Raw genomic sequence first — 17,763 nt, forward strand, 5'->3', positions numbered from 1 at the left:
CATTATTGGCACTAATTAATTATTCAATTAAATTGCGTACGCAGATTGGGTGTGCACAATTTTTGGTGACTTTTTTTTAATAGAATTAGGGGGATAGTGTAACAACATGACACATTTTCCCTGTCAGTGCTGGGAGTAAAAAGGCCATATGGAGTGTGTGTGTGTATTTGTATATATTTTCATGTGTGTCTGTGTATCTTTGTGCCTTTGTGCCTAAAACACATTCACAATGTAATATACAAAGACTAAATCTAGCCCTGAATGCATTATTATAATTTCAAACCTAAGTGCATTATAAAAATTCACATATATATTTCCCTGTGTGCACTTTATTTTTTTTCTAGTTCTCTAGAAATGACCAGAGAGTGATCTGCCCACTATCACTAAGTGTAGTATTGTGTTACTATGATTTCTCTAACTGTGCAAAGATGCTTATGATCTTGTCAGTGGAGCAGTGAGGCTGTCAGCGTGTCAACACTCTGATCACAAGCTGCACAGGAGTTCACTTATTGGTTCAGAGTAGCTCCTGAGACGTCTGGGAGCGAAAACTGTTATTCAGCAGCTCTAAGCAGACCACTATTTTTTAAACATCTATCTCACTCTGAAGTGACAACGATGATGCTTTTGCTTCAGCTTTTTGCTCTTTTACAAGCCAAAGGTAAGACTGCTTGACTATTACTAATTCTTCTCATTTCATGTCAGTATGGTAGATGATAAAATACAAGTTCTCTGATTAGCTTCTGTGAAAGGCAGCCTACAGTGTAGAACAGAATGGTGAATTGAGTTGGAAGAACACAACAAAAGCATTATTCTGGTGTCATTGCACAACATTTCTAAGACTGGGTATTTGAAAGGTGAAATTGCTGGATTCTTTTTAAATTATATTCTTTCCCTTCTAGCCGGGCACCACATGAAACAGAGTTTAATCATCAGCTAAACACTTCTGGTTTGATATGTTAGCAAATTTCCTTTCATTAGTACATTAAAGATAGATGAATGGTTTAGGAAACTAATTTAGCCACCGAAATCAGCTTCATAAATGGAAGCAATATAAATTCACAGTGGAATAAATGACAAATTGCTTTAAAAAAGTAATTATTTGCTTTGAGAAATCTCTAGGTGAAGGAGAAGGAGTAATTGTGAAAAGTGCTGTAATTAAACTAGATAGCACTTGATTCACTCACGGGTTTTCTTTATACTCTGTGTGTGTGTGTGTGTGTATATATATATATATATATAGAGAGAGAGAGAGAGAGAGAGAGAGAGAGAGACAGAGAGACAGAGAGAAAGGGAGAGAAAGCTTCTCTCTCACTGTATATTTACATATGTGAGTGTTATAAAGCCGTAATGAATCAAGCCCTTAATAGTTTAACAGTATGTATGTGTGTGTATCATATAGAAATTGCACACATGCATATCTTCACCTGTTGTACTCAGCCACATGCACGAGAAGTCCAGCCTGCTGCTCAGAGCTGGAAACAAGGAGCGGGGAGGGTGTATTCAATATTTAGCATGAATGCACCTGTGAAACAGTGCACTGAGCAGAGGAAAAGTTGCTATTATATTTTAATGGCACAGTTAATAATGCAATTATGTTTATGTTTACTCAGACTTGATATACCACTATTACTTCAAGCAAGATCAAAGCAGTTTACAATAAAAAAATTTTTAAAAATTAAAATGAAAATAGTGCCATAAAAATAGAAAAGAAAGCTACACTTATTTTACAAAGCTGTTTACTATGCTCCACGGTAATGTCTACACAGTCCCTTTAAGAGTTCCTCAATAAATTAGATTGTAGAATCTGTTAACATAAATTGAGGGCTCCTCATTGTATGAAAAAAATATTTTAGGGGTTCTGCCATTGTAAAAAGTTGTGAATCACTGCTTTACAGAGTACACATGTTTGTGCAGCGCTGCGCACGCTTTGTAGCGCTATAAAAATGCTAAATAGTAGTAGCAGTAGTACACGGAATATCAATACAAGTTTGAATAATCTCTCCATATGTCCTGCAGCAGTTGCAAAAGCTGACGTTCCTGTCTGCCAAAGGGGCTATTTTCCATGTGGAAATTTATCAATATGCTTACCACGTTCCTTTCATTGTGATGGTGTGAAAAACTGTGAAAATGCAGCAGATGAAGAAAATTGTGGTGAGTATAATTGTTCAAGTTACATTCAGATGAGAGAATCGTTGTATGCTTACGAGAATAATGTTTGCTGTACAGTTATGCAGGGTAATTTTACAACTGCACAACTGTAGTTACATGCACCTTGCTTGTGTAAATGCAGCAAAAAGTGCCCTAAGCACTATTCTGTAAGGACGTTAGTGGCATAACACGTAAAAGGGCAAAGCATGGGCAGGACATTGGTGTGTCTCCCTCTTATATGAACAACATAGAATACTATGTTACACATGCTCTATGCTGCTCTGAGGGGCCCTTTTACTAAGCCACGGTAGGCTCTACGCATGTGCAGTGCTCGCCCAAATGAGACAACTGCCAGACCAGCATGCCCTCCTGGCGGTAATTTCAGATTTGGCGTGCACCCATAACATGTGGATGAATTATTTATTTATTTCCTCCTGTGCACACCAGTTCCGGCAGTAATTGACACTTGGCGCACGCTGACCAGATCAATGGGTGGTGTTAAGGGCTCAGGCCGGTTTTGGGCACACGCTGGTTTCATTTTTACCACAGGCCCTTTTCCCATCCCATTAAAAAAAAAAGCCCTTTTTTGTAGATGTGATAAAAACTGGCCCGGCGTACACCCAATACACGCACCTACACTGCCGCAGGCCATTTTTTACTGCTGCTTAATAAAAGGGCCTTTTAGGGATGTCCACTTACACCTGCCATAGACCTGGCATGTTTGCATGCCTATATTTAGGTGCATTGATGCTTTGTTCTATTCACCTTACTTCAGCTCCTCAAGACCTCTTCCTTCAATTCTAGTCAAAACTTTTGTGATGATTTTTCTTCATAACATTCATAATATGATAGCCTCTTCCTTGAAATTAGGTATGGTACATGAAGCCTGAAAATGAGCTTTACCTCTACCCTAAAATAAAAGATCAGAAGAAGAGCATACATGATGTATCTAACCATTGCCCTATAGTGAATCTTCTAATCCTATCCAAACTTGAAAGGTATTAATCTGCAAACAAACCTTTTCCGGAGATGGGAAGGCGGTAGAACGAGAGGGCATGAAATGAGATTGAAGGGGGGCAGACTCAAGAAGAATGTCAGGAAGTATTTTTTCAAGGAGAGGGTGGTGGATGCTTGGAATGCCCTCCCGCGGGAGGTGGTGGAGATGAAAACGGTAACGGAATTCAAACATGCGTGGGATAAACATAAAGGAATCCTGTGCAGAAGGAAGGGATCCTCAGGAGCTTAGCCTAGAATGGGTGGCAGAGCTGGTGGTTGGGAGGCGGGGCTAGTGCTGGGCAGACATATATGGTCTGTGCTGGGGCTGGTGGTTGGGAGGCGGGACTAGTGCTGGGCAGACTTATACGGTCTGTGCCGGGGCTGGTGGTTGGGCGGCGGGGATAGTGCTGGGCAGACTTATACGGTCTGTGCCACAGCCGGTGGCGGGAGGCAGGGATAGTGCTGGGCAGACTTATACGGTCTGTGCCAGAGCTGGTGGTGGGAGGCGGGACTAGTGCTGGGCAGACTTATACGGTCTGTGCCGGGGCTGGTGGTTGGGAGGCGGGGTTGGTGGTTGGGAGGCGGGGATAGGGCTGGCCAGACTTATACGGTCTGTGCACTGAAGAGGACAGTACAAATAAAAAAGTAGCACATATGAATTTATCTTCTTGGGCAGACTGGATGACCGTGCAGGTCTTTTTCTGCCATCATCTACTATGTTACTATGTTTACTATGTAAACTTAACAGAGAAATTTGTTTCTGAGCAACTCTTAGATTTTCTTAAAGCCAGCAATATGCTCCGTTCATATCAAACTGGATTTTGTAGGAATCATTCTACCAAAACTGCATTGTTAGGCACTACTACCATAGAGAAACTCATTTAGATCAAGATAAGACAATTATATTTCACTTGACTTGTCTAGTGCATTTAGCTTAGTTGATCATGAGTTACTGATAGACCAACTTTGACTACTAGGACTGTCTGATCAGCCCTATTGGTTTCAACCTTATTTCTCTCAATGTTGATATATTGTCTTATGGAATAAAGAACTTTTGGTAAGAGTTCTTTATTCCATAAGACAATATATCAACATTGAGATAGATAAGAGCGAAACCAATCTAGGGCTGTATCAGACAGGGCTCTGTGCTAGCTCCTATGTTATTTAACATTTTTCTAGCACCTCTATTGACTCTGAGTCAATCTGATTTCATACATATATGCAGACAACATACAGCTATTTGTCCAAGTATGAATAATGAAAAATATTATTCGGCTGAATATGAATACCAAATACAAATAATGAGAATTGAGTTTTAACGTAGCAAATAATAAAAGAAGTAAGGTGAAATAAGAGATTGTGTTTATTTCAGGAGGATTTAGCAAAGTACAGCCCTGGATTATTTGTATTCAAATTTATATCACTATTAGGCAAAATATGAATAATGAATTTAGGGCAATATTCGGGGATGAATTGAATATGAACATTCTATACAACTCTATTAAAAATCAAAGGAGTTCATATTGATAACCACATAAACTTTCAGATACACATATCATTTCTTGTTTGAAGATGTTTTTTCAAACTGAGACAAATTTGAACCATACTGTCCCTTCTTACCCATGACGCCATGAGAAAGGTTTTACACTTTTTCATTATGAGAAATCTTGACTATTGTAAGTCCCTTTTCTCTGGTCTCCGATTGAAAGACATTAAACATTTACAATGTATACAAAATTCCGCCATTAAATTGCTTCTTGGAGCTACCCATTGAGATCATATTACCCCCCCCCCCCTTACTAAAACAAGAACATTGGTTGCCTATATTTTACTGAGGTGCACTGAAAAGTGGCCTGCACTGGTGTAGGTGTGTATATTGGATGCAGGCAGGTCCATTTTTCAGTGCACCTGCAAAAAAGGCCTCTTTTTTGGCCGAAAATGGACGTGTGGCAAAATAAAAATTGGCGTGCCTCCATTTTGGGCCTGACACCTTACCACCACCCATTGACTTAGCGGTAAGGTCTCACGCGTTAACCGGACAGTAATCGTCAGCATGCGTACACTGCCAATTACTGCCCAGTTAATGTCACATGATAGAAAATAAAAATATTTTGTGTCGCATGTACTGGACGTGCATAAAAAATGGAATTACCACCTGGGGCTCGCGGTAGACAGGCGGTAGTTCCAAATTGATGTGCATTGGACGCATGTAGGTGCCTACGCGCCTTAGTAAAAGGGCACCTCGGCTAGGATATCATTTAAAATACTGATATTAGTTCACAAAATCTATGATACTAAAACACCACTATTCCTTTACTGCATTTTAATACCATACAATCCATTACAATCCCTTCAATCCTCTCAGCAAACACTACTTGTTGTTCCATCATATCGCCAAACCTGTTTTGAGAACATATGTTCCACTATTTTTTCAGTTGTCACCCAGTCCTTATAGAATAATCTTCCACTGGGACTCCATAAACTAAAACACTAAAAGATCAGCACGCACCTTCCTGAATCTCCACTATCCTAGCTGCAAAGGTCTAAAATATAAATTAACATATGCATCCAGCTTCCCCTACATAAGCACGCAGCTATGGAATGCATTACCACTTGCTGTGAGAAAAATCCCTGACCTAACTAACTTTCGGAGATCACTGAAGACCAGCCTGTTCAAAAAGGCATACCACAACGATACAGCCTAACTACCAGACAACGAAACTCAAGCCTGAACTAGATAAAACCCAATTTCCTATACTTGACTACCAAAGTCCACTCTACCACAAATGAACTTAAACGCAATACTACTCTATCTCTAATTCCGAATATGAACGCTTTATACTTGACTGTTTAATCTACTATGCCAATCATAATCTCTAATGTAATACCACTTGTGTCTCTCACTCCGCAAATGGCGATCGCCATGACAAAACAATGTAAGCCACATTGAGCCTGCAAATAGGTGGGAAAATGTGGGATACAAATGCAACAAATAAAGAAAGAAAGAAAGAAAGAAAGAAAGAACTGTCCCTTTCTCGATTTAAAAACTTGCTTCTTTTTGAAATGTTACTCTGAATAGTCCACTGCTGCTTTCGTTGCTCAATACTGGCTTGCAGAGGGTGGACCCTGTGGACACATAGAAACTGCAACAATTGCTTTATTGTAGTTCTGTTTTGCCTTGTAATTATTTTCATTGTAAACCACTTAGAGGTCCTCTTACAAAGGTGTGTTAAGCTCTACGTGCGTGCTGCATGCGCCAAAATGAGACTACCGCCAGGCTACAGTGCCCCCTAGCAGTAATTTCAGATTTGCTGTGCACCCATAACACCTGGATGATTTATTTATTTGCTTCAATATGTGTCATTTCTGGTGGTAATCTGAAGTTGGTGCTCGCTGATTGGCCACAATGTGTGTAGCGCATGAGCCCTTACCGCTAGATCAGTGGATGGCATTAAGGGCTCAGGCCGGTTTTAGGCACTTGCTGGTTTCAGATTTGCCGCATGCCCTTTTCCCATTCCATTAAAAACAGCCCTTTTTTGCAGATGCGGTAAAAAGTAGCCTGGCGTGCCCAAAACATGCGCTTATACTACTACAGGCCACTTTTTACCACGGCTTAATAAAAGGATCCCTTAGATGACAATCACCGATGGGTGGTATATCAAATATAAATAAAATTGGAAACTTAGATTGTGATGCAAGAGATGGAAGAGTAGAGCTAGAGGAGGGGAAGAAGGGACTTGAAGAGTTGGAAGGCTGAGAAAGATGTCCCTTATCTTCCCAAACACATATCACACAGCCATGTGATTTTTGTTTCCATAATTAGGGATATCCATAGATGTATAGGTCTAACCACAAAGTTACATAAATAATTTCAAACACAATATTCATAACAAGCAGCGCACATAAACTGAGTCTGGGTGTTGGTTGTCATGTGGTTAAATATGCATTTATTTAACATTTTCCCAATTTCAAAATGGAATGTAAAGTTGTGCACCAAGTGGCATATTGTTTAACTACATAACTTTTGAATACCCAAATTATTTGAAGAAATGTTTAACACCTCCCCTCCAAAATGCCCCAATGCCTGTTTTTAAAGTTTAAACATATTATGAACTTAAAGGCATATTTTGGGCAGTTTGTTTTCTCTTTAAGAATATACAATCAACTCTGTACATAATATGTAACTGTTTATTTTTCATGCATAAGTTCCAACTAAACTTTTCTGAATATATTCCAAATTGGGTACTATATGGTAAGTATTTTTCCTATGTACACAAAACAGAAATGATACATGCACACTATGGATGTGCATTAATTTGAAATGTCACTGACATTTCCCATGTTGTTTATTTACCATTTTTAACCCAGAATGATAGGGAAAAAATTTTTCTTGTGTCTTCAATAGTGCATTCTGTGATCCAGTATTTTGTACTACTGCGCAATAGTGAACACTATTGAAAATTATGTCCCAGAAATAAAAATATTCACAAACTTAAAAAAAGAAAAACATTCCATAAATAACATAGGAAATGAAAAATGAAATGAATGAATTTTTGGCATGCACGCCCCAAAATGTAAAGCCCACTTTTGTATAGAATGTCAGGGATGGAAAAGGGACATCTAAGTCTTGTGCAAGTATTTTACAAAAGACTCTCGAACACAGAATTTTTTGTGAAATACACAAAAGGGTGTGGAAAGAATATTAATGGTTCTGTAAGTTTGTGGAGCTGTTAGGATTTATGGTTTTGCTTTGACTGTAGCTGTTCTTTACTGCTCCCACCCCGCCCCAGAAGCTGCTGCCCTAGGCAGCTACCGAGTCTTGCCTAGTGGTTTTAAATATAGGACAAAATTGTGCTCTGATGTTGCAAGAAACTATATATACCTCCCACTTGAGTCCTCATTTTATTCCAGACTTCAATTTTCTATCAACCTGCATAAATAATAAGCCTTACAATAATTAACTATATAAAGAAGAAAATGATCTCCTATTTTTAGCTCTCTAAAATACAAATTACAGTCCTAAGCTACATAGGCATTGAAAATATAAAATCAGAATTGTCTTTTGGTAGATGAATTTTATGAACATATTAACATTCAGCATTCTATATACCCAGGGCTTAATTTTGGGGAGATGGGCCTGGCATGAAGTTCCACAACTTCTTTTCAAATTCCAGAGAAGGAGGGATGTACTTCTCCAGCCCCTCCCATCCAGGCAGCCCTTAGGAAAGAGGAGGGAAGGGGGTAAGCCTGGAGCACTCTGCTCCCTAATCCAGCCACAAGTCTCCTGTTGGTCTTACCCCAGCTCTGCAGTTCCACTTCCTTTTTATCTGCAAATTAAGCCCTGCATATATCCTTTTTCATATTAAGGGCAATTTCTATAATCTAGGCCCCTGCATTTACTCACCCATTGCACGTGAAAATGCTATTCTACAATGACACATGTGACTTACATTGTGTGAAAATGCAAGAGAGCATGTACATGGGCAGAGCGTGAGTGGGACATAGGTGATGTTTCCAATTATACAGAATACTGTATGTTACATGATATGCATCCCTATTGCATATATATATATGCCTGCAGTCATGCCAGGTCTATGGTTAGTGTAATTGTGGTCCAAGCAGGGGCGGACTGAGGGTGGTCTGGGCCCCTGGGCATTGAGGGTGGTCTGGGTTCCCTGCCCAGCCACTGCCCGGCATCCCCCTAACACCCCTGCTGCTACAGTTGATGCCCCCGCTGCCCCGGTCCTACCTGAGGGGTCCTGGTAGTCTGGTGGCCTCTGCGGAGGGGGGGCATGTTCTTTCCTGCCCACTGCGCTGCCACTATTCCCCCGCCTGCCGGTGCCAATATGTTTTCAAAATGGCAGCTGAGACTTCCCGTGGTAGTCTTGCAGGTCTTGACAGTTTTGGAAGACTTCCGTAGGGAGTCTCGGCTGCCATTTTTAAAATACAGTGGTGCTGGGTGAGGGGAATAGCGGTAGCCTAGCGGGCTGGGCAGGAAAGAACCCACTGAGGCCAGTAGATCACCGATTGTGTGCCAGGCATCTGGGCAGAGCCTCTGGGCCCCCTAGAGCCTCTGGGCTCTCGGGCACTGCCTGGTTGCCCAAATGGTTAGTCTGCCCCTGGGTCCAAGAAAACAATAGGGCAAACTCCAAGATGGCAGTGAACAAAAGCAGATTGGACTCTTGATATATTGGCTTCAAAGACCTTTATTACTGGAATAAAAAACAGCAAGCCTGACACTGGCTACATTTCGCCCATGCAAGGGCTGCATCAGGGGCTAAAAAGTACCAAGTGATGTTCAGATGGCCCTCCGCCACCTTGGTAATACAGCTCAATCCAGGAAATGGCAGCCACTCACAAAATAGCAGTAATCTGCAGGGCAGTTGCTTGGTTCCAGCTCAGACAGGGAGATGGGAGCCCAGGTTTCTTGGTCCTGCATCAGTTGTGCCTGTTGAAAAAATTCCTGGATTTTACATCATTGCACACATTAGTCCATACTTTTGTGACCTCCCACTTAGACTACTATAATGTGCTCTATGTTGGGCTATCTCAAATGGAGTTAAAACGTTTACAAATATTACACAATACCGCTGTTAGATTTCTTTGCAATGCAAATCGTTTTGATCAGTGTTCACCTCGCTTACAAACTTGATCTTCCCTACACTCCCTCTAGGCAGCTTCGCTCCTTGGATGCACATCGCCTGGTTCTCCCTTCATCACAGTATGCCCATTATGAGTCCATGAGGCCCTCTGCCTTCTTCTTTTTAGCACCTTGCCTGTGGAACTCATTACCTCATTGACTTTTCCCTCTTTTAAAAAAAAACCTTAAAAATCTTTTTGAGCAGGCTTTTTCTCCACACCGAGTGGGGGTTGCTGGACCTGTGATCATCAGCAATTACTATTTGATTTGCTCTGTTTTTATCTTCTGTTTTGAGCATGTTGTCTGTGTTCTGTCCTATCGAAACAATGGTGTTCTTTTCTTATTTGTTTTTAGCCTGTTTACCGCTCTGGCCTTGTTGGAAGGGTGGTATAGCAAGTTTTTAAATAAAATGTCCAATATAAATGAAAATAAATAAACTCCCACTGCGCGTCCTCAGGATGCCTAAATGGAGGCACTTAGTTTTTGAATTGCCCCCATAAAGGACAATTTTATAAACCAGGCACCCACTTTTACAACCACAATATTGGCAGAAATAATTAGAAAAAATGTCATAAATGCATGTATGTGTGCACATTAAAGAGCTGCATGGGAACTGAGTTATTGGGAAACCTGCAGTTCCCGTAGGACACCCATGGGAATCCCCTCCAAGTCCACAGGACTCCCGTGGGGATGGAAGCAGGTCCTATGGGAATTCCGCTGGGATGGATGCAGGTCCTGCTGGGTTCCCGCGGAAGTGTAGTGTCAGACCAGCCTACCTATCCTTTCCTTGTGCCATGGTAATTATAATAACACTAAAAAAAATGAATGGATATGGTTGATAGCATTGAAATCCCCATAGGCACTGAGAGAAGTTATCAACATGGGCTACTGTTACGTTGAGTTATTTTACTACAAGTCGGGTTATTTTAGCATAGGAGATGGGCGGGGATGGACGAGATTACTTGTGGGGATAGGCGGAGATGGAGGAGATTCCAGTGGGGACGGGCAGAGATGGGTGAACTTTCTGTCCCATGCAACTCTCTAGTGCATATGCACGTATTCATATGCATATCCACTTAACTTACATACCAATGGGGCATTCACAGGGGCAGGCATAGGCAGGGCTCCCATTTATGCATGTATTTCACTGAATACTAAGTTATACATGTCCCTGCTGCACTCAGGTCCACTTACTTATGCCAGCTTTATGGCTAGCGTATGTGCAGGTATTAGATGTTAGGTGATGCAGTGAAGCTACAAAGTAGTAAATTTAAAACGAATCAGGGAAACGTTTTCTTCACTCAACGTGTAATTAAACTCTGGAATTCATTGCCAGAGAATGTGGAAAAGGCGGTTAGCTTAGCGGGGTTTTAAAAAGGTTTGGACAGCTTCCTAAAGGAAAAGTCCATAGACCATTATTAAAAGGACTTGGGGAAAATCCACTGCTTATTTCTGGGATAAGCAGCATAAAATGTATTGAACTTTTTTGGGATCTTGCCAGGTATTTGTGACCTGGATTGGCCACTGTTGGAAACAGGATGCTGGACTTCATGGACCTTTGGTCTGTCCCAGTGTGGCAATACTTATGTACTTATATGTACTTATGAACTGATACCAGGTTACATTAGTCTTCTATATCAGAACTTAGGTGCTAGTTTTATTTATAGAAGGGGCACCTAGTTGTAGAATTGCCCCCATATCTTTGCATGTCTGACATTTGTTAAAATTCTTTTTCAGATGATATCAGTGGCTGGACAAGCACTTTTCCTGTTTCCCATCAAAACCTACCAGAAATGGCACCAAACTGCAGTAAGTAACATAGAACATCTACTTCCTGTTATCACATTTCTACCCTCTGAACTCACTATCTTCCTCTCACTCGTTTCCTTGACAACTCTCCCATAGTCTGTAACATATGGTTCCACCATTCCAAACATCTCCTCCCCACCCATCCAACATTTTCCCTACCTCCCTTCTGCCCCCCAGTCCAACATTTCTCTCTCCCTTCACTCCAAAAGTACAATATCACTCCCTCCCTGCCTCCTCCTGTTATCCAGTCTCTCGGCGGCCCTGATGCTGGAATCTCAATGTGTTTAGGCCTAATGCATGCTTAGTTTACGTGAGAAGAGGCAGGAGGAAAGAGGAAAGGGGAGGCAGAGGAAATGGAATCTCTAGTGCTCCACTCCATATTTACCATTGGCCCCTCAATAATTGAGTTCTGACTATGCTAATGCAGTCTATGAAGAGAGGATAAACCTAATACAAATGGCTAAACATCTGGAAGAAATAGAGAAGCAAATATTTTGAAAATGTTTTTGAATAATTAAAAAAAATGTCATTTCTCAAAATTGTTTGTGCTACTTCAAGGCTTGTCCCCTATTCTTTGTACTTTTTTGAACAGTAAACAACCACTTAACATTTACATGTTCTACTCATGGTTTTCTAGACTTTTATCATATCTCCCCTCAGCTGCCTATTCTGCAAGCTTGTTCCATAAAATAATTTAATGTATTTATTTCATTCATGATTTCCTAGACGTCTTTCTTATAAAATATTTTATGCATTTATTTCATTGTACACACAGCACTGAAGCAGAGTTGGCCAAGCAAAAGGGATTTTCAACCAATGAGTTTTACAGACTGTGTATTTCAGCAATGAGTCTGCATCAGGAGTCTGAAATATACAAAAAGCAAAACATGAATACATGAGACATTTATTTTTAAAAATGAATATATCGAAGCTCTTGCACCCATATTCACTGTAGGCGTGTTCTGGGGTGAAGTTTGGACAAAGCATAGGTGGAGTTATGATTTATGGGTGATCTCTCACATTGCTGATGGAAATTTACACTGGCTTCTTTAACCCCCACCCCCCACCCCAATTTCTGCATGATTTATACTAGCATTTTATAAAAACATTTTATCGTCTGATATTTAAAACCATTTATCCAGCCAGGAATGGCACTTAACTGGCTATCCAGCAATATTCAGCGGGAGATCATCAGTTATCTCCCACTAAAAATTGCCAGTTAGCACTTAGCTCGCAATATAACTGGCTATCTGCTAATATTCAGCACATTGCTGGTTGTTTGGCAGCCAAATTAGGCTGCCGAAATAGTAGGCATATCTTTGGCTGGTTTAAACTTAACTGGCCATAAATAAACCAGATATTCGATGCTAGCCACCGGAAATGGCCCAGCATTGTATATCTGGGCTCAGTGCCTACTCTCGCAATCTGAATATCAGGCCCGTAGACACCTCAATCTAATATAATAAAACGCACCGTGAACGTTCTGAAGACAACGTTCTGAAGTCACTCAAACACTCCCTGTAGGGTTCATGGATTCATGGTGTGAAGCCAGCCAGCCGTCTCTGCCCCACCCTCGCGTCAAACGTCATGACGTCGAGGGCGGAAAAAAAAACAAACAAACGGATCGCACCCACGCACGGTGCGTTTTATTATATTAGATTTACCTCTGTGGTGGCGGTTCCGGCAGCGCAGTGTCAGGGAAGGAGGCGGCGTTCCCGACGTCTCTAGCCTTCCCTTCGCTGATGCTGCGCTGCCGGAACCGCCACGGAGGTAAATTTGAAAAGAAAAAAAAAAGAAAAGGGATGTTGGGGGAAGAGAAGAGGGTGGGCAGTAAAGTTGAACAATGGGAGCGGGAGGCAGGGGAGAAACGACAGCATGGATGCGAAGGGGGGGCATGGATGCGAAAGGGGGGGGTGAGAAGAGGGCGGGCCAGGCTGGGACATGGGAGAGAGAGGAGCATGGATGAGAGGGGGGGTCATGGAAGGGAGAGAGGGGAATTGCTGGAAAAGGATGAATGGAGGGGGCAGGGGACAGATGAGCATGGATGGGAATGGATTGGGAGGGCAGGGCTCAGGGAGAGAGGGGAATTGCTGGAAAGGGATGAATGGAGGGGGCAGGGGACAGAGGAGCATGGATGGGCATGGATTGGGAGGGCAGGGCTCAGGGAGAGGGGAATTGCTGGAAAGGGATGAATGGAGGGGACAGATGGGCATGGATGGATATGGATTGCAGGGCAGGGCTCAGGGAGAGAGGGGAATTGCTGGATAGGGATGAATGGAGGGGGCAGGTGACAGAGGAGCATGGATGGGCATGGATTGGGAGGGCAGGGCTCAGGGAGAGAGGGGAATTGCTAGAAAAGGATGAATGGAGGGGGCAGGGGACAGATGGGCATGGATTGGGAGGGCAGGGCTCACACTCTCTCTCTCATATACAATGTCTTTCTGACTCTCACTCTCACACACTCTGTCTCACACTGTATCACATTCACTCTCTATGTGCCACACAGTCACTCACACACTCGCTTGGTCTCATACACTCACTCTCACAGAGAATCTGTGTCTCACACACAATCTCTCTCTCGCACACACACACACACTCTCACACTGTGTCTCACATACACACTTGCACACACTCTCATTCTCACACACACACTCTCTCACAAACACAGTCACACCCAGACTCACTCTCTCTCTCACACACACACACTCACACTTTCACTCTGTCTCTCACACAGTCACTCTCACATACACTCTCCCAAACATACACACTCCGAGGAAAACCTTGCTAGCGACCATTTCATTTGTGTCAGAAACGGGCCTTTTTTACTAGTGTTGTTATAAAATAGGCTGCAAATAGGCACCTTTTGTGGAGGAGTAGCCTAATGGTTAGTGCAGTGGTGTGACAACCAAGGAAACCGGTTTCAATTTCCATTGCAGCTCCTTGTGACTCTGAGCAAGTCACTTAACCCTTCATTGCCCCAGGTACAAAATAAGTACTTATATATAAATACATAAAACACTTTGATTATAACCACAGAAAGATGGTATATCAAATCCCTTTCCATTTTTTGCCCTCTTAATCCAGATGATGAGTTATAAAATTGCCTTATACTGTTATGAAACACTTCAAGGAAAAAAATCATACAACTACGACTTAAAATACCCACCAGCCCTACTGAATACGCAACACTCCTAAACTGTCTAGACCCAGAAGACGGAATATACCCAGCAGACAGGATCTGGACCGAATTCGAACTACTATCAGAGGACCTCATCTCTAAAGCGCTCAAAAGATTCGCCAAATCCCAATGCAAACTAGATATCTGCCCAAACAACCTCATGAAATTAGTCCCTCAACAATTCATAATAGACCTAACTAACCACATGAATTTCATGCTACAAAACGGAATTTTTCCAAAAGAAAAAGGAAACATTTTACTCACCCCAATACCCAAAGACACAAAGAAAAACGCAAGTGAAATAACTAACTACAGACCAGTAGCATCTATACCACTAATAACCAAAATAACTGAAGGAATGGTTACCAAACAACTCACAAACTACCTCAACAAGTTCTCCATACTACATGACTCTCAATCAGGATTCCGGTCAAACCACAGCACAGAAACAGTATTAATTACCCTAATGACCAAATTTAAACAAATGATTGCAACCGGCACCAATATACTCCTCTTACAATTTGACATGTCAAGTGCCTTTGACATGGTAGACCACGGAATCCTATTACACATTCTCGAATATTTTGGCAATGTCCTAAACTGGTTCAAGGGGTTCTTAACCTTACGCTCATATCAAGTCACATCAAACTCAACTACGTCTGCTGCATGGACACCTGACTGTGGAGTACCGCAAGGATCCCCTCTCTCACCAACTATTTTCAACCTAATGATGACCCCCTGGCAAAACTTCTATCAAACCATAACCTTAACCCGTACATATATGCTGATGATGTAACGATATATATTCCATTCAAAAAAGACATAAATGAAATCTCAAACGAAATCAACCAAAGTCTACACATCATGAACACCTGGGCAGATGCATTCCGACTGAAACTGAACGCAGAAAAAATTCAATGCCTCATACTTACCTCCCAATACAACACAAATAAATTTACCGCCATCAACACACCTAAACTAAATCTGCCAATCTCAGAAACTTTAAAAATCCTTGGAGTCACTATTGACCGCAACCTAACACTCGAGACTCATGCAAACAACACAACCAAAAAAATGTTCTACTCCATGTGGAAACTGAAAAGAATAAGACCATTCTTTCCAAGATCTGTCTTCCGCAGTCTAGTACAATCACTCGTACTCAGTCACCTGGATTATTGCAACTCATTATACACAGGATGCAAAGAACAAATACTGAGGAAACTACAAACAGCCCAGAATACAGCAGCCAGACTCATCTTCGAAAAACCAAAATACGAAAGTGCAAAACCCTTACGAGAGAAACTACACTGGCTACCACTCAAGGAACGTATCACTTTCAAAGTATGCACCTTAGTCCACGATCATCATTCACGGTGAAGCCCCTGCATACATGTCAGATTTAATAGACCTGCCACCCAGAAATGACAAAAGATCGTCCCGAACCTTCCTCAGCCTCCATATCCCTAAATGCAAAGGCATAAAATACAAAGCACTGCATGGATCAACCTTCGCTTACATGAGCACACAATTCTGGAATGCACTGCCACGCAACCTGAAAACGATCTACGAGCTGACTGACTTCCGCAAACTACTGAAGACTTATCTATTTGAGAAAATCTACTGCAAGGATCAAAACACATGAAATCTATACACAATTACAGATACGCATCAATACAAAATCTTCTGAACTCTCTTCCCCCGCATCATCACCACTCTTAAAACTCTATCCACAGATAAAATTGTTAGACCTTTATATTCCCTTGATATTGTCTTTCCCCCTCTCAATTCCCCTACCGTTACTTTCCACTGTTCTATCCCCATATGACATCCTGAATTTACTCTGTCTTCCCATAACTCTTCACAATGTAACCCATAATCTTACTGCAACTAATTGTATTACCATCACTCATAATGTATTTTGTAAGCCACACTGAGCCCGCAAATAGGTGGGAAAATGTGGGATACAAATGCAAATAAATAAATAAATGTGCTCATACTGTGTACTTTTATGTGTGTATAACTCCAAGGTTATTTTATACTTACCGATTTCTGAACGTAAACTGCTGTTGTATAGGCAAAATGTCTTATCAAATGATCCCCTATGTACCATGTTGTTTCATGTGATGAAAATAATCCAAACCATGGTTAAAGTAATTGGTATTTTTTCCCTAGGTCTTCACCATTATCCAAAAAACTGCAGATGCAGAGAAACACAGCTTGAATGTACACGTGCTGGTTTATACTCTGTACCAAAGATCTCAGTTCAAGTAACAGTACTGTAAGTAAACATTCAGCATATCCTATGCATGGGTTCTGTAGGGCTCCTTTTATTTTCTTTCATTGCTGGGGATTCTGATTTCATTTCAGTATAGTACACACCAAATCACACAGTATTGTTGGCAGCTTGCACTAGGAACTTCTGGCCATTCCAGTTCTCTCCCCTCCTCCAATTAAATTCATGCATTTAAGCTCCCCCAAGCTTGCCCTCCATCTCTCCCATCCCCTCACCCAGCATGTGCCATTAATCTTACCCCATACTCAGGGTCCAGATGGGACAGGAGCAATCCTATGTCACTCTTGGCCTGGTGCTGTACTCCAAAATAGTGCTGGCCAGCAGCCTGTAGATTGATTCCACATTATGATGTTTAACTGAATATCCATATTTACTGCTAGTTAATTATTGTAATTTGTTAGGATGATAGTAAGAGAGTATTTCAGTTTTTTAGACAACTAAAGGTAGTTTGAAAGAGATACAGATCCTAAACTAAAAAGCAAAAGAGTCCAGAAAACAGACTTTCTTCCTTTATGTAATGTAAACAATGCTGTCTTCAAACCTGCTCAGACATGTGAGGTTGCAGCAGTTTATAAATTAATCTGTAGTATGGGGTATATTTGTATCAATTGTTCGGTGTACTTATGACAGAAGTAGAAATGCATTTATTTATTTATTTATTTACAGGTTTACAGTGGTGGAAATAAGTATTTGATCCCT

General features: G+C 41.4%; 1 protein-coding gene across 1 annotated transcript in view; it reads left to right on the top strand.

Annotated features, from left to right (window-relative positions):
- Window positions 1–615: 615 nt before the first annotated feature.
- RXFP2 (relaxin family peptide receptor 2) overlaps window positions 616–17,763 on the top strand; it is a 128,478-nt gene continuing 111,330 nt past the window's right edge. Inside the window, exons 1-4 of the mRNA XM_030202402.1 lie at window positions 616–658; window positions 2,017–2,151; window positions 11,522–11,593; window positions 16,944–17,049. Of these exons, the coding sequence (XP_030058262.1) occupies window positions 616–658; window positions 2,017–2,151; window positions 11,522–11,593; window positions 16,944–17,049 (356 nt within the window). The remainder of the gene's footprint in view (window positions 659–2,016; window positions 2,152–11,521; window positions 11,594–16,943; window positions 17,050–17,763) is intronic.

Source organism: Microcaecilia unicolor, chromosome 4, assembly GCF_901765095.1.
Source record: "Microcaecilia unicolor chromosome 4, aMicUni1.1, whole genome shotgun sequence".
Taxonomy (NCBI): domain Eukaryota; kingdom Metazoa; phylum Chordata; class Amphibia; order Gymnophiona; family Siphonopidae; genus Microcaecilia; species Microcaecilia unicolor.